This window comes from Polypterus senegalus, chromosome 9 (genome assembly GCF_016835505.1).
Source record: "Polypterus senegalus isolate Bchr_013 chromosome 9, ASM1683550v1, whole genome shotgun sequence".
Lineage (NCBI taxonomy): Eukaryota > Metazoa > Chordata > Cladistia > Polypteriformes > Polypteridae > Polypterus > Polypterus senegalus.
In genome coordinates this window covers 116,868,506-116,894,804 of record NC_053162.1, presented here as the reverse complement: position 1 = coordinate 116,894,804, position 26,299 = coordinate 116,868,506, and the positions used below count along the sequence as shown (strand labels likewise).

The window sequence follows — 26,299 nt, the reverse complement described above, 5'->3', positions numbered from 1 at the left end:
ATAAGCATTTATATTATGGAGAAGGACACATTTCCCTCTTTACTACTCTCAAAGTTTTACTCTGATTGTTGGCCTTCCCCTCTTTCCCATGGATGATGATTAAATTGAATTTAGTTTTGTTAAGTTTGACATAGTATGGAATGTTACATGCTTTTGTTAAATTCAATAAAATATACTAAAAAAAATAATAAATAAATGTGATGTCCAAAGGACTGAAAATTATAATTTTTAAACATAAGTAAATTAAATATTTTCTTGAGGAACAAAATAGTATGACCTATCAGTAGTCAGGCAGGGGTCAGAGCACAAATAAAGGGAAACCAAAAATCAAAGTTCAAAACAAAAATACATGATTTGAGACAAGGACATTGTAAATATAAACAGTATGTGGACCCTAATGGCAGAAAATGTTGGCAATCAGAAATGAAATAAAACGCAAAATTGCTACATGATTGTGTCACTAAAATATATCAACACTAGGCGTTTTCAGTCATTTCATAACTGTCTCGGATTCTATGTGTGAAGAGATTATCGAAAGGATTTGCTATGGTTTATATATGTACGCACTAAAACCTTTAACTCTAGAATCCCTTAAGCCTATGAAAAATAATCCTGGGCCACCTTAAATTCCTTCGCACCTCTCCATTTGTGTCTTTTGTTTTGAAAATTTGTCGATCAGCACAAGCAGCCTGCAATCCCATCCCCTCCAGCACCGTAGTCAACTTGGACAATAAGTTCTCCCAGATCAAGTCTTGTTTATCTCGGTGTGAGGTGCCTGTAGTTGTATATGGTAAATAATATATCTTTATTTGGAACACAACCATTTCTTGTGTGTTCATTGTCTACAAAGATCTATGTAAATGTAGCATGACAGGAAATGTGAGAAATGCAAGAAATGTTAAACACATACTTAAAACAAACTTTTGTCACGTTACGCGCTTGTTTCGTTATATGTGTACCTTTTGTGAAAGTGTTTATTTGATATTTGGACTTCAGTCTTCACACATTATAAACTTCATGTCAAACTTTTGTTAGTACTGTAACATGAAACAAGTTCCAACTCACTATGGACCTCCTTAGTTGTCCATTTTGCTTTGAGAGTTTTTGGACTTTTTTGCATGTATATATTATAATAAAGTGCAAGTTCAAAGCATTTGCAATTTTATTGTCTGTATATTGTAGCTCACCTTTATTATTCTTAAATATTCCTTCCTCTTGACTGCTCTTTTACTAATAAAATATGGAAGGAACCTGTTTGGGTCATCTTGTGCCTTTTCTACAATATTTCTCATTAACTGTCCTTTACCCTATCTAATATTCTTTTAAATTTTGCTCTCATGCATGCTACGGTTCGCACTGGAGTTATTAGTCTTATACGACTTTTTCAGTTTTCTCCTTTGTAACTTCCTTTTAGCTCTTTATTTATCCACCTCGGAATTACATTTTTTTTTTTGCTGCTTTTAAATTTTAGGACAAATTGGCCTTGACTTATATGTAAAGCAATTTTAAACCTGCCTTACATCTGCTCCACTGACTCCAAACTTAAAAATGTATCTTACCAAGGCTTTGTTGCATCTGCATCTTTGCCCTACAAAAGTTAAACTGTTTTTATTCTAGAATATGCGCTCTCACAAACCACTGTGAAATTATATTGTGGCTACTAGATTATGATAATGCAATCACATCTATCCTCTAAATTCTACCTTAATCATTACAGAAAACTAAATCTAGAAAGGCCCCTCCCTTCACTGGTTCTTTAACATACTCTTTTAAAAAAAAAACAGTCATTGATCACATTTAAAAATTCCCGTTATTGTGCTCCACTATTTATAAGGCTAGCCCAGTTAGTATTCAGGTAATTAAAGTCCCCCATGACCATAATATCCCCGTCTACAGGGGATGACCACGATTCTCCTGATTCACTAACACAATGTCTGACTTGTATCTCAGAATGGATGAATAGTAACTTAGTTAAATAAAGAGAAAACTGAAATCTTAGTGATTGGCAATAATGGATACAATAAGGCTATTAGAAATAAACTGGATACATTAGGATTAAAAAGCTTATGGGTAATTGTTGACTGTAATCTGAATATTAAATTGCATATAAATCAGATCACTAGGACAGCATTTTTTCACTTAAGAAACATAGCTAAAATTAGACCTCTTATATTACTGAAAGATGCTGAGAAATTAGTTCACACATTTGTTTTCAGTCGATTAGATGACTGTAACACACTCCTCTCAGGACTACCCAAACAAGACATACTGTAAATCGTTTGCAACTAGTGCAGAATGCAGCTGCTAGAATCCTAACTAGGAAAAGAAAATCCGAGCACATTTCTCCAGTTTTGATGTCGCTACACTGGTTACCTGTGTCATTCAGGATTGACTTTAAAATTCTGCTTATGGTTTATAAAACCTTAAATAATCTCGCTCCATCTTATATATCGGAATGTCTGACACCCTATATCCCAAATCGTAACCTTAGATTCTCAAATGAGTGTCTCCTTACAATTCCAAAAGCTAAACTTAAAAGAAGTGGTGAAGCGGCCTTCTGCTGTTATGCACCTAAAATCTGGAATAGCCTGCCAATAGGAATTCGCCGGGCTGATACGGTGGAACACTTTAAATAACTGTTAGAAAACACTTTATTTTAACAGGGCTTTCTCATACTTTCACTGAAATCAAAATCCTAATACTCTACATCTCCAACTCATTATAATAACTATTCATGGTGGCACTATAATCTGTACTAACCCCTACTCTCTCTTCCGTTTCCTTTTCCGGTATCTTTTTACTCAAAGCACCGTGATGTTCCAACAATGATGGATAGATTAAAAGCCAGAAGTCTGTATGACCATCAACATCAAGTGACTACGTGAGAACCCTAACTACAAAGAGGACTATTTCATTTATGTTAGGTAGAATGCCCAGAGGGGACTGGGCTGTCCCGTGGCCTGGAACCCTTGCAGATTTTATTTTTTTTCTCCAGCCATCTGGAGTTTTTTTCTGTTTTTTCTGTCCACCATGGCCATCGGACCTTACTCCTTTTCTATTATAACTAATGTTGTCTTATTTTAATTTTCTTATTTTGTCTTTTATTTTTCTTTTCTTAAGTATGTAAAGCACTTTGAGCTACGTTTTGTATGAAAATGTGCTATATAAACAAATGTTGTTGTCTAAAGTTGCCTTTTCAATATTGCTAAAAAGTTGCACACTGAAATTAATGTCTGCATTGGAAGGTGGGGGTTTTGTACCATACTTCTAATATTAGGCCTCAATCCCTAATGCTGTCTAGTCGAATCCAAACATCCTCACTAAGCTGTGGCTCATCATGTAATTAAAGAAGCCTTGCATTAAATTCTCTTTTATACAAATCGCAATTACACCACCTATTCTGCTCTGCCAGTCTTTTCGAAATGTGTATCCATCTAGGTTGTAATCCTGCCCATTTCTAACATTTAGCCAGGTTTCTGTTATTCCTACTATATTAAAAAGTTGTGTGCAGCCAGATACAATTCCAATTCATTAACTTTATTCTTAATACTCATAGCATTAAGGCAAGCAATATTTAAATATATTAATTTACTCTCCTGTGACACCTAAATTTGGGATAAGTATAAAAGTTACTATACATATTTCTTATTACACTACTGTTGGTCCCTTCATGTGAAATTCCAAACCTGGCCTGTCCTAAAATCCCTGCTCCTCTTCTGTAGTTTAAACAATCCTCAACTAACCTACTCAAATGCCTCCACAATACATCAAATTTAATCTGTCACAGTGAAACAGGTCCTATCTGTACAAGGAGGAGTCTCAGTGCCCCAAGATCTCAGTAACACGTGCTATGGGTAAAAGGCTTAACATGTTCAGAAACAAAATTAGTTTGTTCATGGACCAAGAGCGAGCCAATGGTATTAATCAACCTTAACCCACCCATAGCACAGTGACACTGATGCTGTTAAAAACTGACAATAGTAAAATTGCATGGAAAAATGATCTACAAATGACAGAGCACTCTTTCCAGAAATCATACTGTAAATATTTAAGCACTGTTAAAAACAATGATTTCTTTTTTTAAATAGATAACTTATTTGCAAACAAGTCTATTGCCTTAATGGTTGGGTAAAATAAGCTGTAAACTGCAAATATCAGATACAAAAATCAAATTACACAGAAACTCTAAACAATGTGCTCTAAAATTCTAACGTTAAAACTTTGAACTTATTATTAAGAGTGTCAGAAGCTATTTATACTGTACCTTGTTCTTCTCTGTGTCAGCAGCCTTCTTGACCTACTGAAAGTACGCGTGGTTTGGCTGGGTCGCAAAAGAAGCCTATTTGTTCCTGTATTTTCTGACAAATTGTTATGCAGGCCATGTTCCACAATAGACTGAAGAGAATGATGACGTAGGTTCTCCTCTTCCTCCATTGTAACAGTTATTGGATCAGAATTATTATTTTGCAGCGCTGGAATTGTGTTATTAGAATTTCTCAGAGCTTCCATGTCTCTCACCTGTAGGTCCAAATCCATCACATCCATCATGTGAGCTAAGAAGTAAGAAATTTATATTAGAGAAACCTAATTTTACATTACAAGGGAAATAAAGTTCCCTGCAAAAGAAGGCAAACTTAAAAAAGAAAAAAACACACACTTCTGCATTTTCAACACAAGTTGTAAAAACTTATTCCTATCTTTTCATGATGATTTCTGTAAAAATATGCTAATTCTCTTGGCACTCTAGCAATCTGAGAAATTAATATTCATAATAAAATTCTATTTCAATACACTTTGATAATGCAATATCTGAATGCTTCATGTAGTCTCAAACACTGTAAACATTTGAAGGAAAAAAAAGTTAATACGCTATTCACTCAATATATAGTCCATATTAAAGGACCAGTGGTATGCGTAAGGCTGGTCGATATGGAGGGGGAAAAAAAAAAAAATTGCAATATTTTTTTTCATATCTGTCAATATCGATATATAGAACACTATAAATTAAATCATTATTTTTGTCAAGCTTAAAGGTTCCTTTTTACTCCCAAGTGAGATGGGAAGATAGATTACTTTTGGTTTAAATATTTTCTGTCAGACACTGAACATGACAAATGTACTGAAGAACATTATACAACTGTATTTCAAATAATAATAATAATACATTTTATTCATTCATAGGCACCTTTCTAAAGACTCAAGGACACTGAACCATACATAAGCATAAATTATAAACATATTTAAAAAAAAACTAAATTTTAAATCAGACAGAGCAATTGTATAAACAAATGAAATCTACTCTTATATCCTTTTTATTTTATGGGATATTCTTATGTCATTTTTTTATGTTTGGGATCATTCTGTTCAGAATTCATTGAACTTTAATGTGATGCTGTTAGATTTCCAGATTGTTATTCCATTTTTAAAATTATAAATTAAATCATCAAGAAAGTTGTGCATCAAGCATAGTGGACCTCAATTTAACGGGAATACTCTAAATCGGTAAGACAGTAAATATTTTATTCTTATTTCTTGATTTTTACTCCAGTAAATAATAAACTTTTCTTTTACATATTAATAGAATTTCATGATTTTGACTCAAATAAATAATCATTTTTCTTTTGTACATTTACAGATTTTACTAATATTCTGGCTGCAACTTGGGGTTGGAGCCTAAGGTGCTGGGGGGCTTGCCCCCCTAGTATGTATATATAATAAAACTAAAAATCTTAATTCTGACCAGTCAAAAGGTTCAAGTGCTTAAGGAAAACACAAACAAAATGCACAACTAACTTCTCTGGTCAATTCCAAATAAATAAAATCGGTAATACAAAACAAAAAGGCTTAATTGTGACCAATCAAAAGATTTTTACAGGGGAACACAAAGTAAATTCTTTTGTCAGTTCCAAAAAATTAAATGGAGTATTAATATAAAACAAAATCTCAAAAAAAAAACCCTGTATACTTTCCTTTGTATAGTTTCAAACCGTTTTAAATTGCTGGGGGAAAAAATGCCTTATATATCTTCAGTACAAATTCAAGCAACTTTTTAAATGTAAATGAAAGACAACATAAACAAAATTGAAATATTTACTCAGTCATGTTTGTGGTCAACCTTTGGTCCAAAGCAAAAAAAAAAAAAGGGGCATAAGAAAACCGCATCAGTGCAGTAAAGTTGACACTGCATTGTATTGTGCATGCTCTAAAGCATGGCACTACGTCAGATGGTACAAATGACGCTATTCTGCTTCTGGTTGGCCTATAAATAGCCACAATATCTCCAAACTACTGAATTCTTCCGACCCTTAACTTGAACATGTCTTTTGAGCCTTGGGCTGTGTGTTGGGGTGTCTTCTTTGGTAACAATTTTTTTCTGCCACTTCTAACACCCTGGTGTGCATGGCTGCAGTACCTTAAACATTACCAGGTGTGCTGCTACCAGGTGCTACACTTACGCTCAGTTCTGCAGGAGTCAACCTAACATGAAGTGTCTGTAACTCTTTATTCCAGCCACATGATTGGTTCGGCACAGTGCTATTCTCATCATCATTGGCTTTTCAGGTTGTGTGTCAAAGCATGGATGGAATCAGTTCTATCCACATTGTATAAACCATGTTTTATATTTCTATTGATAAACGTTTTTTTTTTTATTATTGTTTTTGTCACCCAGCCCTAGGTGTGCAATATTGGCAAAAAAATTATATCTCCTTTAAAAACATGTTTGTAAAAGTCTTACTGATCTAGTTTGGTCTTGTTAATAGGATATTAATTGTAGCTTACCAATGAGATTAATGGAAATAGTTAAGGAAAATAGGTTTTATTTGCTTACTTAAAACTGAAGTAAAATAACACAAAAACGTTAAAATCATCAGTCAAGATCAAAGATCAAACAGTGCAAGTATGAGTAAACAACTTTAAAGTGGCCTACAGGACTTGCATAAAGACCAACAAAACTACTATAATGAGAGCATTTTAACCTGACACTTACCCTTAATGTAAACAAGATATGAACCCAAAAGGAATAAAATACTAATCATAACTGAACTACAGAGCATGAATACTAGAGTCTGAATAAACAAACTACTCTGCTGTAAGGTGAATTGTGCAGCATACACGCAAGAACAAAAATCTAACAATGTACTATAGTGTAAAAATTCAAAGTTCAGTCAATACTGCACAGCAAAAAAACAAACATTTGTAACAACTTCTGTCATAAATTATTCAAAGTTAAAAAAAATAAAATTCTGTAACATTTTTAAACAAATTACTAACCTCAAGTTCTGTGAAATATTACACAAGATATCACAAAAAATAGAATAATTGTAAAATTCTGAGGAAACTTCAAGTTGTGTGACAAAGACACCGGTCTGTCCACAGCATATTACAACATTTCCTCCAGTGCTGAAAGCCCTCTCAGTGGAGGCAGGGATGCACAGGCACTTTTATTTGCAAGTTTCCCCAATTATGGGAAATATAATTCTTGTGTTTTCCACCCCTGAAGAGGATTTACGTCGCTGCCCTCCTCAGGTATCCTCAAGTAGCTGTTGATTTCTTTTTCAATGGCAGTGTGCAGAGACTCACCTTCTTTAATTTCCTGTATTGGTTTTTTTGTTAGTTTTTTTTTTTTTAAATAGCTACCAAAAGACTTTCTTTTTTTGTTCCATCCCTTATGTCATCAACCACTCCAACTTCTGCAGCCACAGGGACAGAATGAAGCGTGGCAAGGAGGCAAGTGTTTTAAACAACAAAATACTAAAAATGTGCTTTGGAATCGATGACTCCCAACCTAGACTGCTTGTGAAATAAAATGTACCCGATAGGCATATGCTTCTTAGGAAGTAAAAATCCATCCATCCATCCATTACGCAACCCGCTATATCCTAACTACACGGTCACGGGGGTTTGCTGGAGCCAATGCCAGCCAAGATAGGGCGCAAGGCAGGGAACAAATCCAGACAGGGCACCAGCCCACCACAGGACACACACACACCCACACACCAAGCACACACTAGAGACAATTTAGGATGGCCAATGCACCTAACCTGCATGTCTTTGGAATGTGGGAGGAAAGCCGAGCACCCAGAGGAAACCCACGCAGACACGGTGAGAACATGCAAACTCCACGGAGGGAGAACCTGGGAAGCGAACCCAGGTCTCCTAACTGCAAGGTAGCAGCGCTACTGCTGTGCCACCGTGCCGCCCAGAAATAAAAATAATCTGTTCAAATGGATTAATTTGTCCAGATTTTTTTTTGTCTGACACAAATGGGGCTCCTTACTAGATCCACTTCACTTAAAATGCATTTAACAGAGGAACCTAAATCACTGACCAATGGCAATATGAAGCCTATGTCAAAAACAAGGAAGCTTCCTCCAGTTGTTAATTCAGAGTGCACTGACACTAGTCCCACTGTATGTTGTCATGCATACCATGTGGTCTTCCAACAGCGACCATGATGCCAGCACATCTTTCAGACCTTGCTCAAAGATGTCACCTGTGTGGTCTTCTGGGAAATAGGATGCTTGCGAACATTAGCTTTGCAATTGCCAGGTTTCATCAATGAAATGCAACTGTCAAGAGGTATGGCTTGAATGTTCAGCTTGCCCATAAACCCATTGTCGTTGCAAAATGTGAAACCCTCTGCAGTTTATGCATCAGAGTTTGGCAACATGAATCATATAATTTACACATAGCTGTTTGACTGAAATATTTTTGGCCAGGCAGTATCTTGGGTCTAAAATATTCAAAAGTTGTTTGAAACCATCCAACTCAACCACTTGAATTGGCACCATATCTTTTGCGATATAATTGGTGAGGGAGTTTACTATGTCATTCCATTTGTTGCTTTTCTAGACAAGCTGACTCCTGAAGCTTTTCATATTCTGTGCTGTAGTTAGTTCGCAGATGGTGAAACAAGTTAGCCGTCAGGCCATCTTTAACAGCAACCGATTTCCAACATACTTTGCAGATTTCCATTTTTTGATCAAGATCAGTCTTTTCAGAGCCAAACCACCTCCACACAAGTGAGGATGATCCACGTCTTGCAATTAAATCTAATGACGTAGATCGAGAGGCTATTTTATCCCCTTGGTGCCGATTGTTCAGTCACTTTTAGGAAGCTATGCTAGCTTAACTTGTGGTACACTGACCATGCACGTCTATGAGCTTGCTTTTTTCATGTGCAGTAGTCTATCCTGTAAGGTTACATGAGATAGTGAATGCATGGACTCTTAAGGCGTGTTATTGATTATTTTTTGCAAAGGGAGTGACATACTCAATAATTTCAGCTCACATTGTTAAGTAAACATTTAAGATATTATCATAGATGTTATACATCACATACAGCTATTAATGACCTCCCAATACTGAGTATAGTTTGTCAAAAATATTTATAGTAGTTCCATTAGTTCCAGTTTTTGCTAGTAAGCACAGAATGAAAAGACCAAAGCCGCAAAGATACTAAAATTCTCCTTCCTACTTGTAGATAACTTACTGCAGTTGATGCAGCCTATGGTTTGAAGTGTGCCTCTGCAACCTGTGAGGTTTATTCCACAGTACATTACTTTACTCAAAATGTGTAACCAAGTTTATGAATACAAACAATTTAAACACCTAAGCTATGCAAACCTAACAGGTAGAAAACACTACCGCCATGTAAGCAACCCAACAAAGAGATGGGAAGAGACAAATGAAGATGACTCGAGCATGTAATTAAAAGGAAGGTATACCCCATGGTTTGATAAACAATTTTTGATCAACAGTTACTGTGTGCCATTTACATTTAACTAATTCCAGCAAAATATTTTATCCCATGTTTAGAAACTGTGTGACCTTATTTTAGAACCAAAGACCGTGCGAAAAGTCTGTGTGTGTGTGTCTGTGAATATTCCTTTGATTTAGAAAAGCTGTAACCTTTAATGAACATATTCCCAGAAAGAAAATATTAATAAAAATTGTTGCGGGTTAAAATTACTCATGTATCATTTTATCAAACCTGCCTAACCTAATGTCAAGGTCATAGAGGTCTGGAGCCTGTTCTGTTAGCACTGAGCACAAAGCAGAAACCAACCCTATAGTCAATCCCTTGCTGGGCACACACTTGCAAATAACCACATTCATTTATCAAGCCAATCTAGGGACACCAATTATCCCAAAACAAATGTCTGGTATAAATTGGGAAAACTAGAGTAACAGTAGAAAGTCTCTGCAGAAACTCCACACAGGCAGTGACCTTAATTCAGTAGAATGATCTGTAAGGCATTTTACTCAACAAGACAACAAAAAAAAGAACTACTGCAATGTGATCAATTAAAATAGAAACACCACCAAACAGGTTGCGAATACAGGGTTGATTCCTAACAGTTAAATTCAACTTTTTTCTCCAATCAGGAATTTCCCTGACCATTACCTATTGAAACTTGGGGTTCTTTGTGCAAGAATGAAAAACCATGAATACGGTATACTAGGTTTGTCAAGCTAGATAAAGAATGATTTGAATTCTATTAGAAATAAACATTTAAATATATTCAAATGTAGTTAACATTTTCTGGGTGCTACAGATACAATACATGTGTATAAACATATACAGCACACTGAGGTAAAGAACACATTTTAGACTGCAATACATACAAGTAAGGAAGACACTAGAGATCAAACCCAGTTAGTAATCAACTTAAACCCATGTCCTATGCTGCTTTATGCTCCTTGAGGACAGAAGAGGTAATGTTCCCTACCTATCTCTCTTTTGAATAAATGGAAGAACTATAAGTCTTCTGCAGGGGATATAATATTAATACAAGGACTGTGGAAGTCCTGTGGAAGGACTGTGTAATGAAAAACTCAAGAGTCCTGCGAGAATCGGACTCCTCTGAGGTCTATGCACTTTCAAAAGTACCTGCACATGTTGGACTCTTGATAGTGCATTCACAGCACAGCACAGTGGCTGCAGAGAATTTACCACATATCACATTGCTTAGGTAATCACAGTTGTAAAATGAACTCAATAGAGGCAATACATAAATAAGAACATACCTGTATGTGTCTACATCAGCGCTTCACTGCAATGCACTTTCACATCTCTGACCTTACCTGCTCGGCATCATTCTACACCCGTCTACTTCGTCAAGCCCCTTGTTATTATTTTTGCTGCAAAAAGCACCCATCCTTCTTGAAGGGCAACAAGATTTATCTCAAAACTGGAGCAACCAGTAAATTATTTGCCTTTTACTCACATATACAGTATTCAAACTGCACAAGCAACTCTTCAAAGCATGCTCTGTTGGAGTATGTTTTTCTCCCCGTGAAGAGTGACCAATCAGGGAATAAGATATTGTAATGGAGGGAGGGCAGTCAGGGAAGGGCCATCCAATAAACCCAAACCAACCAGTGTGATGCTGCACTGTTGTTTTCAGAGGTCAACAGCTCTGGAGGGTCTTTAAAATTATTTGCTTTCAGAAGTTAAAACCACAAGCCAATACAGATGATGATTTTTAAATGAAAATGTACAGTATTAATGTGGCGGGCCTTAGTTTACAGATGAAGCAACTGAATGTGCACTGTGAAAATTCTTCATTGTAAAAATTCTTAAGAATCGCCTCTTCATTATAAACTGCTCAAAAAAATTAAAGGAACACTTTGAAAACACATCAGATCTCAATGGGAAAAAGAAATCCTCCTGGATATCTATACTGATATAGACTGGGTAATGTGTTAGGAACGAAAGGATGCCACATCGTTTGATGGAAATGAAAATGATCAACCTACAGAGCCCTGAATTCAAAGACGCCCCAAAAATCAGAGTGAAAAAATTATGTGGCAGGCTAGTCCATTTTGCCAAAATTTAATTGCAGCAACTCAAAATTGTATGCAGCACTTTGTATGGCCCCTGTGTTCTTGTATACATGCCTGACAACATCGGTGCATGCTTCTAATGAGATGACAGATGGTATTGTGGGAGATCTCCTCCCAGATCTGGACCAGGGCATCACTGAGCTCCTGGACAGTCTGAGGTACAACCTGGTGGCATTGGATGGACCAAAACATAATGTCCCAGAGGTGTTCTATTGGATTTAGGTCAGGAAAGTGTGGTGGCCAGTCAATGGTATCAATTCCTTCAAGCTCCAGTAACTGCCTGCATACTCTCACCACATGAGGCCAGGAATTGTCAAGCACCAGGAGCCACTGTACCAGCATAGGGTCTGACAATGGGTCCAAGGATTTCATCCTGATACCTAAAGGCAGCCAAGGTGCTTTTGTCAAGCCTGTAGCGGTCTGTGTGACCCTCCATTGATATGCCTCCCCAGACAATCATTAACCCACCACCAAACTGCTCATGCTGAATGATGTTACAGGCAGCATAATGTTCTCCATGTCTTCTCCAGACCCTTTCACTTCTGTCACGTGCTCAGGGTGAACCTGCTCTCATCTGTAAAAAGCACAGGGCACCAGTGGTGCATCTGCCAATTCTGGTATTCTATGGCGAATGCCAATCGCGCTGCATGCTGCTGGGCAGTGAGCTCAGGGCCCATTAGAGGACATGGGGCCCTTGGGTCACCCTCGTGAAGTCTTTCTGGTTGTTTGGTCAGAGACATTCACACCAGTGGCCTGCTGGAGGTCATTTTGTAGGGCTCTGGCAGTGCTCATCCTGTTCCTCCTTGCCCAAAGGAGCAGATACTGGTCCTGCTGATGGGTTATGGACCTTCTATGGCCCTCTCCAGCTCTCCTAGAGTAACTGCTTGTCTCCTAGAATCTCCTCCATGCCCTTGAGACTGTGCAGGGAGACACAGCAAACCTTCTGGCAATGACACGTATTGATGTGCCATCCTGGAGAAGTTGGACTACCTGTGCAACCTCTGTAGGGTCCAGGTATCGCCTCATGCTACCAGTAGTGACACTGACTGTAGTCAAATGCAAAACTAGTGAAGAAACAGTCAGAAAAGATGAGGAGGGAAAGATGTCAGTGGCCTCCACCTGTTAAACCATTCCTGTTTTGGGGGTCATCTCATTGTTGCCCCTCTAGTGCATCTGTTGTTAATTTCATTAACACCACAGCAGCTGAAACTGATCAACAACCCCCTCTGCTACTTAACTGACCAGATTAATATCCCATAAGTTTCATTGACTTTATGCTATACTCTGATTAAAAAGTGTTCCTTTAATTCTTTTGAGCAGTATATATTAAGCAATTACATTTATTTATTGCAATTTATGAAATAGCTTTGTGATCAGTTTTAACTTTTGTTTTAGATGGGCCAACAAATCTATAAAGGACAGAGTCCTGCAAGCAAAGTAAAACCATGATGCAATTACTTTTAAATTAACAGGCTTTGCAGAAATAGCATTGTCTGTATTAGTTTATGAAGTAAACCATGCACACACTATTCATGTAGATATATGATGGCTCTTTCCCCATCTTTGCTAATTTCTTTGTCCAGTCCACCAGTACAGGTGTATACCGGCTGTTGTGAAAAATTTAGAGTGGCAAGAAATTTACACAGATTATAAGGGCTGGTCATTTTCATACCACTCTGAATACAGTAACACTAAAGGCAAAATGCAAAAAGACCTTGGATGGATCAGAGTTTCATTAAACAGCACTTGGACACAAACATCAACACTCATTCACACTTAAAAAAATGTAGAGTTGCAAATCAGAAATAGCCAGCTAACGTGCAATATGATGTTCTGCACAACCTACACAAAGATGAATAATTTAATTAGAGATGCAGCTTCACTGAAAGATATATTTCCAGAGAAAGACTCATTATGAAAAAAAATATCCTGCAAAAGCTTACTGTTTTATCCAGACCCTCAAAAGACGTGGCTGTTCTTTCATAGAGCATATAAACTACTAGTATTTAATGAGCAATTTACCATAGATATTCTATGTGTTAACTGCAACTTTAAGTAACATTGGAAAATATATAGAGATAAGAAACATTATAAATAAAAAAAGAAAACTGCACTGAATGGACTTAATAAATTTGGCAACAAATGGATAAATCATAATATTTACAAAATAAAATCTGAAATACCATTCTGACCAGTAGGTCCAGAATTTAATGAAAAAACTTTTCACAGCAGTAAGAAGGTTACATCATGATTCATGCATGATTAGCTGTTGTTAATGCGTAATCACTGCCATGTTAAACACTACCATTTTAGAGCAGTTTTAACCAAAGTTACATTTTTTGGAATACTTTTCATAACATTAATGGCCACAAAGTTTAGGTGTTGTGCCAGGTGACAATAAGCGCCATCAGTGTACACACCTAAGCATTTTTCTGCTTGTTTCTAATTGAAAGATTAGTTTGGTATTTAACAACAATTCTTTAACTGTATTGAACAAGTTAGAAAATTTAAACATGGCATAAGATTCATAGGTGTTTTGGGACTTAGTTGCTTGTTTTGAAAGTTGGAGCATTTTAATTTATTTTTTTCCTTATTTCAAAGGACTGCTATCACATTTTTGTTTATTAAATGATTGTGCAAGTGTTTCATATTCTGAAATATTAGTGACAATAGAACAATTGCATGACTTAGCAGACAATATTAAATATGTTTAAATCAAACTTTATCATGTAATCAAAAATTAAGTCAAAAAGGCTTGTGGTGGTGTTTCCTTTAGGGCAATTGTTCCCTAGTTGGAATAAGTTCTTTGAAATTGCGGTGTTTTAAGTAACCAGAAAGTATATAGATATAATGGAAAAGGCAATATCCCTCCCATAGTGATATGGCGGTAAAAATCACATAAGAGGAAAATAATTTAGCTTTCTTTAATGACGATTTACACTGCATTAGAGACGGGAAGCCATAGCAAGACAATATCAATGTGGGATCTTGATCTACAGAGTCTGCCATTTTTCATCACTGCATTGAAAGGATTTTCCAGATGGATGATGATATCATCCGTTCGTTGCCTTCGAAGTGTTTAACTGCTTGTCCACCTTTATACGGTCTTTGGTTTCCAAACAAAAGAAAGGATTCAGTTTCATCTCTAAAATACAGGAACAGTACAATGCCTATTTTTGCAGTTGTCCCCTATAATCTCCAAAAGCTAGTAGTTTCTAATTGCTGACTAGCAGTTTCTAAATGCTGCCTAGCAGTTTCCAATGCTGCCTAGCAGTTTCTAAATGCTGCCTAGCAGTTTCTAAATGCTGCCTAGCAGTTTCTAAATGCTGCCTAGCCCCTGTGTGCTAACTTGGGCCTGCACATGTGAATGAATTTATAATTTTTTTTTTTTTTTATACAGAGCACAGTGACATTAAACTTACATTCATGTTACAGGTGTCTCAAAACACATCCACAGACAGTACAGTGCAACACTCAAGTGGTGTAAGAACTCAATTTTTTGCAGTATTGTTAGTTATTGATTGTCTATGGCTAATTGTAGTTCACATTTTAAAGACATATCTGATAAAGAATTTAAATCTATAAAGAAGCATCATAATAAAATTGTTGGCTGCATGATGAAAATCATCTGATTGTGGTGCTTTGACAGTAAAATACAGAAATACTGAATCATTATCTGCACACAATGCAGCAGTGAGGTTGTTTTAATAATATATTATAAAGTGTACATGAGTATTCACTATATGCTGAACACGTTATCAAGCCATATTTCTGTTTCCATTTATTTCTAGTGAAGTTGCTTTTATTTTTCAATTTTACAGTCACAAAGATCATGTAATTTACCTGCTACAACTTCAAGCAACAGAAGAAGAAACCTGAAATGACAGAGGATTATAAAAGCTGCTGCCATTAGTGCTATATGCAGCCTCGCACAAAGATTTCCTGAAAGATTAAGTGTGCCAAACTTTAACAAAAAAATCTTTGTAGTGAGTGCCCATTTGTTTCAGGCTGATAGACAGACAAAATGACAATTGTAGATGCTTTAAACATTATATGCAAACTCACCTAAAAATGCCTGTCATATGAAAGAATTATCTTTGTTTGATGACTTCAAAATTTCCATTTTAAGAGCAGGTTTAGCATTATTAATACACTATTCATTCTGGTTAAAATAGGAAACACTTTCATATTAAGCGTAGAGTATCCAGTATAATTTATTATGTAAGCCATAATTTTCAGAAAAGATTTCAATACAAAAAAAAAAAAGCAGTTAGTGGACAATAGGGTGTGCTGTACCAGACACAACTTTAGACTTTTATGCAGAATGCCACAATAACAGTTTAGTCCCCTATCTACCTCAAAAACCTACTATTACATTTAAAGAAAAAAATGTAATGCTAAAAAAACCTACACCTAAAGTTTTCCCTATCCCTCACGGTTTTAAACAACGTGTGTCAAGTGAACACCAACTAAAGGCCATGTCACATTATGCAATTTTTGTAGATTTTCAATTGTCGTGTCTTTATTTACAAAATCTTAGTGAATCAGAGGCAGTCGACGGTGCACTCCCATGAGGCCAGTCACGTAATGTTACATGCCCTGCAACTCGATCTACCAATTTGTCTTTAGACATAGGGCTGGGCTTTGTATTCATGAGACCTGACAATCAATGAATACTCATCCCCAAGTAAAATGCATATAATGCAGTAACAAGAAATAAGAAATGCAGGTGTCCTGGACCTCACAAACAGAAGAGAAACATATGTGTCTAATGTGCTGCATTTTTCATAAAATGCCTGGATTGTAAAAAAAAAAAAAAAAGAAAAATAAAAAGCGCCAAGATTACAGCTGAACTCGCCATACATGTTAACAGTCCGTGCAATGCCAGCTCCAATAGGCAGCAAGCTACAAGCGGTCACAAAAAGGGGCGTGCACAACAGTGCTTGGCACATAGTTGGTATATTAAGACACGCCCAGCAATTTTCAGTTGTTTAAAAGTTGACATTGTCAGGCAACAGGATCAGCAACCACAGCTGGCAAGTTTGACATACCCACATCCAAAAGTCACATAATGTGACATCAGCTTAAGTCGCAGAAGACATGAGAAACTGTGGGTTGACAAATAATGAAAACTGCTAACATTGGAAATGGCTCTTTAATAGGGATACATCGTGATAAAAAAAAAATCAAAATATTGTAGTTACTGTCCATTCTCTTTAAAGGAAGGATGGCAACGTTTTTTTTGCTGTGATGGATGCTTAATAACAATTATAACAGAACAGGAATTGGTCATCATTTTAGATGCATAAGCGACTTTCACAGTTCTTTACAACTGTTTAAAAATGTATTACTACAACTGTTAAATACGTACCACAGTACAAAAATGGATTAAAAAATTCACGTTTAAAAGGCACAAGATAACATGAATTAACCATTGAAAAATATGAATAAGCTGATCCTAGAAGCCATTAGCAAAAAAACATTCTGTAAAATATCACAATATTCCAGAACGTCAGGAGTAATAACTGTTCAGTTACATTCTAATGTCAGCTTTTGCCTAGGAATAACATTTTTTTTGTATTACATGCAAATTATATTTGAATTGTGACATCTGAGAGCTCAGCTATATACAAATGAGTGTCAGTACTGACAAAGGTTATACAGTGCATCCGAAAAGTATTCACAGAGCATCACTTTTTCCAAATTTTGTTATATTACAGCTTTTATTTCCAAATTGGATTAAATTCATTTTTTCCTCAGAATTCTACACACAACACCCCATAATGACAACATGAAAAAAGTTTACTTGAGGTTTTTGCAAATTTATTAAAAATAAAAAACTGAGAAATCACATGTACATAAGTATTCACAGCCTTTGCTCAATACTTTGTCGATGCACCTTTGGCAGCAATTACAGCCTCAAGTCTTTTTGAATATGATGCCACAAGCTTGGCATACCTATCCTTGGCCAGTTTTGCCAATTGCTCTTTGCAGCACCTCTCAAGCTCCATGAGGTTGGATGGGAAGCGTCGGTGCACAGCCATTTTAAGATCTCTCCAGAGATGTTCAATCGGATTCAAGTCTGGGCTCTGGCTGGGCCACTCAAGGACATTCACAGAGTTGTCCTGAAGCCACTCCTTTGATATCTTGGCTGTGTGCTTAGGGTCGTTCTCCTGCTAAAAGGTGAACCGTCGCCCCAGTCTGAGGTCAAGAGCGCTCTGGAGCAGGTTTTCATTCAGGATGTCTCTGTACATTGCTGCAGTCATCTTTCCCTTTATCCTCCCAGTTCCTGCCGCTGAAAAACATCCCCACAGCATGATGCTGCCACCACCATGCTTCACTGTAGGGTAAGGTATTTGCCTGGTGCGATGAGCAGTGCCTGGTTTCCTCCAAACGGGACGCCTGGCATTCACACCAAAGAGTTCAATCTTTGTCTCATCAGACCAGAGAATTTTGATTCTAATGGTCCGAGAGTCCTTCAGGTGCCTTTTAGAAAACTCCAGGGGGGCTGCCATGTGCCTTTTACTAAGGATTGGCTTCCGTCTGGCCACTCTACCATACAGGCCTGATTGGTGAATTGCTGTAGACATGGTTGTCCTTCTGGAAGGTTCTCCTCTCTCCACAGAGGACCTCTCAAGCTCTGACAGTGACCATCGGGTTCTTGGTCACCTCCCTGACTAAGGCCCTTCTCCCCTGATCGCTCAGTTTAGATGGCCGGCCAGCTCTAGGAAGAGTCCTGGTGGTTTTGAACTTCTTCCATTAATGGATGATGGAGGCCACTGTGCTCATTGGGACCTTCAAAGCAGCAGAAATTTTTCTGTAACCTTCCCCAGAATTGTGCATCAAGACAATCCTGTCTCAGAGGTCTACAGGCAATTCCTTTGACTTCATGCTTGGTTTGTACTCTGACATGAACTGTCAACTGTGGGACCTTATATAGACAGGTGTGTGCCTTTCCAAATCATGTCCAGTCAACTGAATTTACCACAGGTGGACTTCAATTAAGCTGCACAAACATCTCAAGGATGATCAGGGGAAACAGGATGCACCTGAGCTCAATTTTGAGCTACATGGCAAAGGCTGGGAGTACTTATGTACATTGCATTTTTTTATTTTTAATAAATTTGCAGAAATCTCAAGTAAACGTTTTTCATTTTGGAATAAGGCTGTAACATAACAAAATGTGGAAAAAATGATGCGCTGTGAATACTTTCCGAATGCACTGTATACTACGTGGAAAATCTTTAAAAGGTAAAAGGTTAGGTAAATATATAATTACTTTTAAATTTCCACTTTCTCATCCTAACAAAATGCCAAGTTGCTTTGCCAAAAAAGTTGGAATTTTCACAATATTGTGATGTCTTCACCAGTTCCCACCTCTAATAGTTATGGCTCATTACTATTGTAAGCAGTGAATTATGAGCTGTAAAAGCAAGATGTTTTGCAGCATTTAGAAGACTTAAGCCCGTCACATTAGAGGACTTTTTCAGTGATTTTCACTCATAGCCTTCATTTACATAATCTTAGCAATCGGAGGCAGCCAGTGACACGTTGCCGTGAAGCGCTTTTGTGTAATTTTACATACCCAGCAATTCACTCTGTCAAAAAGGTTTTGTTTTTAGCTGCAGAGGCAAGCTCTGTGTGCATAAGAGCCAACCACCAATGAATGATCATCTGATAATGCAGAGGAACAAGGAGCATCTGTCTTTTGGACCTTAAACAGAAGAGAAACTCATCTGTGTGATGTTTCATGCTTTATTTACAACAGGGAAAAAAGGGTTAAGACTGCACATACGTATAGCAACAGCTCCATCAGGCAGCAAGTTACTGGCTATCACCAAAAGATGCAATGACGACAGTGCTGAAAGCTCGGCATGCATTTGCTAAAGTTGATGTGCCCAGTGATTTTCCATCAAATAACTGGACATGATATGCAACAAGATGGCATACAAGGTGCTACTTGTGCTTTTTTATCATGCATATTTTGTGTATATATAAATGTTTTGGGGTACATGCATTTGAGTCTATAAACTTACTGTATATACTATGAAGTACTATATCTGCTTAATCCAATTTGAGCAGCACTGGGTGCAAAGCCCTGAATGGAGTGATAATCACAAGAATAACTTATACACATCTGTAACTAATTAATCTAACCACCAAATCTTTGAGGATGTGTGGGGAACTGGCAGAGGAGCACTAGCCAAGCGACAACCAAAAGTACACACAGGGATAAAGTGCAAACTCAGAATGGATAAGGACTGGACACTGGACCCATGACTCCTCTTAACAAAATTATGCCCTTTAGATATGCTCATATTCCAACATCCTCGATTCTACAGTTTTATAGAGGTAATGGATGCCAGAGCCTATCTTGACAGCACCAGGCACAAGCAGGGTCTAGTCCATCTGAAGGCACACACCAGCATACGACCAGTAACCTAATGTAGTCAGCAATCAATTCAGCATTCATTTCATTGGAACACGGGAGCAACGTAAAGTACCTAAGGCTGGGGCAAAAAAAAAAAAAAAAAAACTGCAATCTGTAATCTTTGACTTGGCTGGGAACAGAAGCTTGAGCCCTAGACCAGAGTTGTGGTAGGGATAGCTACTACACTGGCCACTTAAACTTAAAATGCTTTAAAATGTTACATTATGTGCTGCATAGCAATAGCAACTTTAACATTTTTATTCTGCACTTCAATCCAATACAGTAAATTCAAGTGAACAAACACGATCACAATTGTTTAATGCACACAAGAGAAATTTCCAGATGCTATCAAATATTTTCAAGAGACAGAAAGTAAATGAGAAAACGCACACAAAAAAGCAAAGCAGAGCAAAGAAAGGTTCTTTATTTAACATGCCCATCTAGGCTGAAGTGTCAAAGTGTTAAAGAGGAGATTCACATTTTCAAATAGGTTTCTGAAAAACAACGTAAAAATGATCAGACAACTAAGGGATGCATGATATGGCGGACTACAAACATGGAAGCAAATTCTCATAATTTCAATGTAAATTACAACTATGTTTTATCATAAACTAGCAAAATACCCGCGCTTCGCAGCGGCGAAGTACTGCATTAAAATTTTTATTAAGAAGAAAATTAAACCTTTTTAAACTGAGGGAAAATATGCCAATAATTATTTGTTAAGGATCTCTTTGTATACCATGTTGTCAGTTCGGCCCTCCGGTTGTAACATGACCAAGCTGTGCGCTGAGCTTACTCTTGAGCATGCAACTTACAGTTGGTCATGTGAACAGTAATCTTGTCTCAAATCTCACAGCTTGGATTGCTGCTGTCATAATCGGTTTGAGTTTCATGGTTTGTTTCAATTACGACAGTATTTGCAGGATTTGTTGTGTTGAAGTGACATTTGGCATCTGTCAAGCGTTTTAAGCACACAACCGGTTTCATCGATAAAATCACATCCAGCTTTTGAGAGTTTAAACATTCATAAACATCAAAGTGTCCACTACTGAAATCGTCACCTGTGAATCTAAGATGTTTAAGAGGCAATGGCGGTTGTCGAAAGGTGTAAAATATTTGACCATTTCGGTACACTTGAAAGCGACAACCAAACAATTCAGCGGCAGCCATCAATTCACATGCAGAACCATAGGTGAAGGGCTTAAGCATTTCACTCTTGTAGTGCTCCTGTGTAGTCTAATTATCTCCTGTACCGTCATCAGTCCACACCTTGAACCTGTCCCAGTCATTCAATACATAAGACAGAATGTTCCTCCGGATATCAAGAGTGAACCTTATATGGTCGTGCAATATGTAACAAAGAGAATGGAAAAGGTAGGTGCCATCTCCGGGCATGGAAACCACTCAGTAAGTGACAGTTCTTTGATCGATGGTGATCATCTCGATAGACATGGTAATGGGGGTTGGAATGATAAAAGAAATGGGTACCTGAGCAATGTAAAGTAAGTGTAAAATACCTATACAATAACTATAATTGTAATAAACAAACAATAAAACAGCGGAGAAGTCGTGGATTAAACAAAAAGGCTGTAGTTATCAGTAGGGAGACGTGAATCCCGTGGCAAAGTAAGGAAGGGAATGTAGAGACCGGAGCGACGGACGGTCTTATATAGGCAGGCAGCCAACATCGTGGGAGGCGTTGGGATGGGGGACCCAACGCCACCTCACATGTTGACAGAGGTGCAGGCTATGGACGTATATATGTACGTAAGTAGGATTCAGTTAGCGTTGGGAACCCGTGTACCAAATTTCTTGAAGATGGGCCCATAAGTAACAAAGACTGTTGAAAAGTTCAATATGGCGGCCGACAGTGGCATCATACCACCAAAATAAGTACGTACATTGGTTTCGTAAGTGCAGGAAGCCGCCTACCAAATTTTGAGAAGATGGGGCCATAAATAAGAAAGTTCAACATGGCGGACGTTGTTGACCGTTATGACCATTACGTAGAATTTCGAAATGAAACCTGCTTAACTTTTGTAAGTAAGCTGTAAGGAATGAGCCTGCCAAATTTCAGCCTTCTACCTATACGGAAGTTGAAGAATTAGTGATGTTGGAAAGTTCAATATGGCGGCTGACAGTGGCGCCATACCACCAAATAAGTATGTACATTGGTTTCGGTTAGCTCAGGGAAGCCACCTACCAAATTTCGTGAAGATGGGGCCATGAATAAGAAAGTTCAACATGGCGGACGTTGTTGACCGTTATGACCATTACGCGTAGAATTTCGAAATGAAACCTGCTTAACTTTTGTAAGTAAGCTGTAAGGAATGGGTCTGCCAAATTTCAGCCTTCTACCTACACGGGAAGTTGGAGAATTAGTGACGTTTGGAAAATTCAATATGGCGGCCGACAGTGGCGTCATACCACCGAAATAAGTACGTACATCGGTTTTGGTTAGCGCAGGGAAGCCACCTACCAAATTTCGTGAAGATGGGGTCAGCCTTCTACCTACACGGGAAGTTTGAAAATTGGTGAAGTTGGAAAGTTCAATATGGCGGCCGACAGTGACGTCATACCATCGAAATAAGTAAGTACATTTGGTTTCGGTTAGGGCGGGAAGCCGCCTACCAAATTTCGTGAAGATGGGGCCATAAATAAGAAAGTTCAACATGGCGGACGTTGTCGACCGTTATGACCGTTACATGTAGAATTTCTAAATGAAACCTGCTTAACTTTTGTAAGTAAGCTGTAAGGAATAAGCCTGCCAAATTTCAGCCTTCTACCTTTTCTACCTATGAAAAAAGATGATCCATTGTGGCAACCCCGAACGGGAGCAGCCGAAAGAAGAAGAAAAACAAAAGAGAAAACCAGTCTTGCAGCAAAATGGATAAAGGCTGCACTTTGAGGTCAGGCTTCCATGCCAGTAACATACAACTATGATGAATTTCTATGTGGTAGTATCTTACTGATTATGGGTGCATTCGATTGCCTCTCCCTGGATCAGAATCCAACTTGTTCATGCGTAAACTGCACTTAAACCCTTGCCAATTACATGCCGTCCGCTCACACAAGACAAGTGCTGCAGAGTTCAGTTATCGGTTATAAAAAAGGCGATGGTGACATTAAAGACTGAGACTAACACATAAAATAAGATTATACAGAACATACATGTCAAGTGGATTATTCAAGCATGCATGTGGAACAAATCTTTCTCATTAAAATTTGTGAACTACTACATAAATAAAATTAAGGACAACAATCAACAGTTTGCAAAAAATCTGAAAACAAAGAAAGTAAGCTTTTATAAATTTCTATTATTATTTCCAATAATGTTAAATATGCCTGAAGTAGTACCCTAAAATAATTGTCGTGTAAATGCCTCAGATATACAGTAGCAGTTTATTTTATTGCAATATATCCTTATATCGACGTACAGGTCAGGGATGACAACTTTTTATCTTACACATCTCTTCCTAAGCTGCGTATAACAAAGCCATGTAACATACAATAATGAATACAGTGGATATGTACTAGATACTGATAAATATATACAAGAAATTCCAATTTGGACGTCTTGTTTACAGGACACAAATTTTAATGCTGATGCAAATGTGTGTATTTATAAGAATATAACTGTATCCATTTATGTACTACATTTCAGTGTGCAACCACATGTGCCATTTCCTGACTCTCCATCGCTCAGAAAACTTCAGATATATTTGGTATTTATCAGTTTTTACCAATTTTAATATATAGCCAAGCATGTGTCACTTGATCAACCTCGACAGCAAAGGTTAAAGTTCTTGATACAGAAAAGCAAGGAAATAGAATTTCCAATTAAGACATTGTTTACTTAAATTAATGTATATAAGAAAGAATCTTCTGCTAAATGTTATTTTATTTCAATACAGAATTACACAATCATACAAGTATAAACATTTAAGCAAACAAGTTGCCTGTATTCATAGATGCATGGAAGCATACAATTGATTTATTCATTTTCCTCATCCCTCTTTTGCACTAAAAGCCATTAGCACTGTACACCTGTCCAACAGAACTGCCTTCCCTCCATGGACAGCAGGACATGCCATTACAGCTAGTTTGGATTAAGGTCCAAATGGCAAACATGTTGAACCTACCTAATAATAATAGCAATACAGACTCCTCAGTTATAATTATCTACTTACAGAAATCAAAATATTATGGAAAAATATTGTATGTTTAAAATGTAATCTCGATAACGCTTTTCATTTCAGATATGTTTCCCGACAGAAATTAATGGTAATATATAAGCATATTTGGAAATATAATCTTACAATTTCTAAGAAAATCATTTTTGATCACATCTCAGTTCTTCTGCAATTAACACACAGAGACAGGTGTTTTTAACTGGTAATTGTGATTGATTTATTAGATCAGTTTATTTGTTAAAATCGACTACTCTCAAATACTTTTAGGTATTTTACAAAGAAATACGTAGGTACTCCGAGATGCCCACTTAACAGACCACTGATAATGAATTTCATTTATTTTTTTAATATTGTTTTTCGGTTTAGGTTAACAAAACATGGCCTTTTGATAAGTAATTGGTAATTTCTTTACTGATTCTGCACATTTTTAACAAGCTCAACTACACTCCAGCTAACAATACAAATTAGAACCCATTCTTACCAAGCTCTGAATTTCCTGGGAATGTCTGATGTTTCTTAAATATGTTTATATAGAAATCATAATTGGAGACACTGAATAAGAATTGATGCTTTTGGCCAAAATATTCTTAGTTGTATAACAGATCCAACGTTTTATTTTTCAAAATGAAATGCATATCTCAAATATGCACTAAAATACATTGAAACTTTAAAATTGACAAAAAAGGGAACACCCCTACATTTGACCGACGCTTATGTCCCCCGCGGTCTAATGCGGAGTCAACTGTTCAGATTATTTTGCCGGGATCATTCCTTGTGGCGGCCGATTCTAAGTAAAACCATCGATAAGCAGACGGCTTTAAACTCTTCACTTCATCTCTTAGTAAATACAGATCCGGTGAACCAGCTATGAAACTAGTGAAATAGAGATATGTGCTGCAGTTTAAAATCAACACACAATGTACATGTTTTAGCACCATGTCTTACCGATTTGGGGACTGAAAAAAGTGTCGTAAAAGGCCCATCCATTGAGGGTACTACAAAACGCTTGCTTGGGATTTAATCAGTACAACTGATTAATTAATGATAATTTACACTGATGGAAACATTTCAAATTTAGAAAACCGTCTTTAAACACAACAGTTTGATAACTCACTTAATTCATTAGCGGAGGAAAAAAGTACTCGGTTACATTTTCCTATCGTTGACTAGGCCGCATGAGCTTAAATTATTATATTCCTAAAATCTTGACGTTGGCAAGTCGAAAGCAATCAATAGATGCAATATTTTGAGGCGTTAGACTCTACAATAACAGTATAGCAACAATACCATAATTAAAGTAGCAGTTAAATGTTGGTCTCATAAACATTTTTTTATTAACATGCTGTTATCGAAACTGTCGACAATAATTTACTCACTTTAAACCGAGAGGCTGATCATTTCTGTACCACACTCCTTGACGTCTGTTAACACCAACTGCCTAATCCTGCTTGTCCATACTATTTTTCTGTTAACAAATCCTCCAGAACAACAAATAGACGGAATGATTTTACTAGAAACAAATTCTCCATAGAACTGAATCTCCCCGCCATCATTGGCGGCCCCTCCCCTTTTACGTCAAATAATCTTAGTGGATAGAGCTCAGTGTTGCACCGCCTCCCTTAAAAAAATGGACTACTAACGAGTTTGTGCTACCAACAGCTATTGGCTTAACATTCTGTCAATTTCAGTCACTCAAAACTAAACAAAAACGCAGGCCAGCGGTGTTAGCTTTAACATGCAGTGTACTAAGTGTATGTCGTATTCGAAGGGACTTGTGCTGCACATGTGGCATGAGATAAAGGTATGAATAAAGTTAGAAGTATAT

General features: G+C 37.2%; 1 protein-coding gene across 2 annotated transcripts in view; it reads right to left on the bottom strand.

Annotated features, from left to right (window-relative positions):
• rfwd3 (ring finger and WD repeat domain 3) overlaps positions 1-26,039 on the bottom strand; it is a 131,036-nt gene extending 104,997 nt beyond the window's left edge. For both annotated transcript variants that reach the window (XM_039763609.1, XM_039763608.1), the window contains exons 1-2: positions 25,851-26,039; positions 4,265-4,553 (exon numbers count right to left, since the gene is read on the bottom strand). In XM_039763609.1, coding sequence (XP_039619543.1) covers positions 4,265-4,548 — 284 coding nt within the window. In that variant the 5' untranslated portion in view covers positions 4,549-4,553; positions 25,851-26,039. The remainder of the gene's footprint in view (positions 1-4,264; positions 4,554-25,850) is intronic.
• Positions 26,040-26,299: the final 260 nt, after the last annotated feature.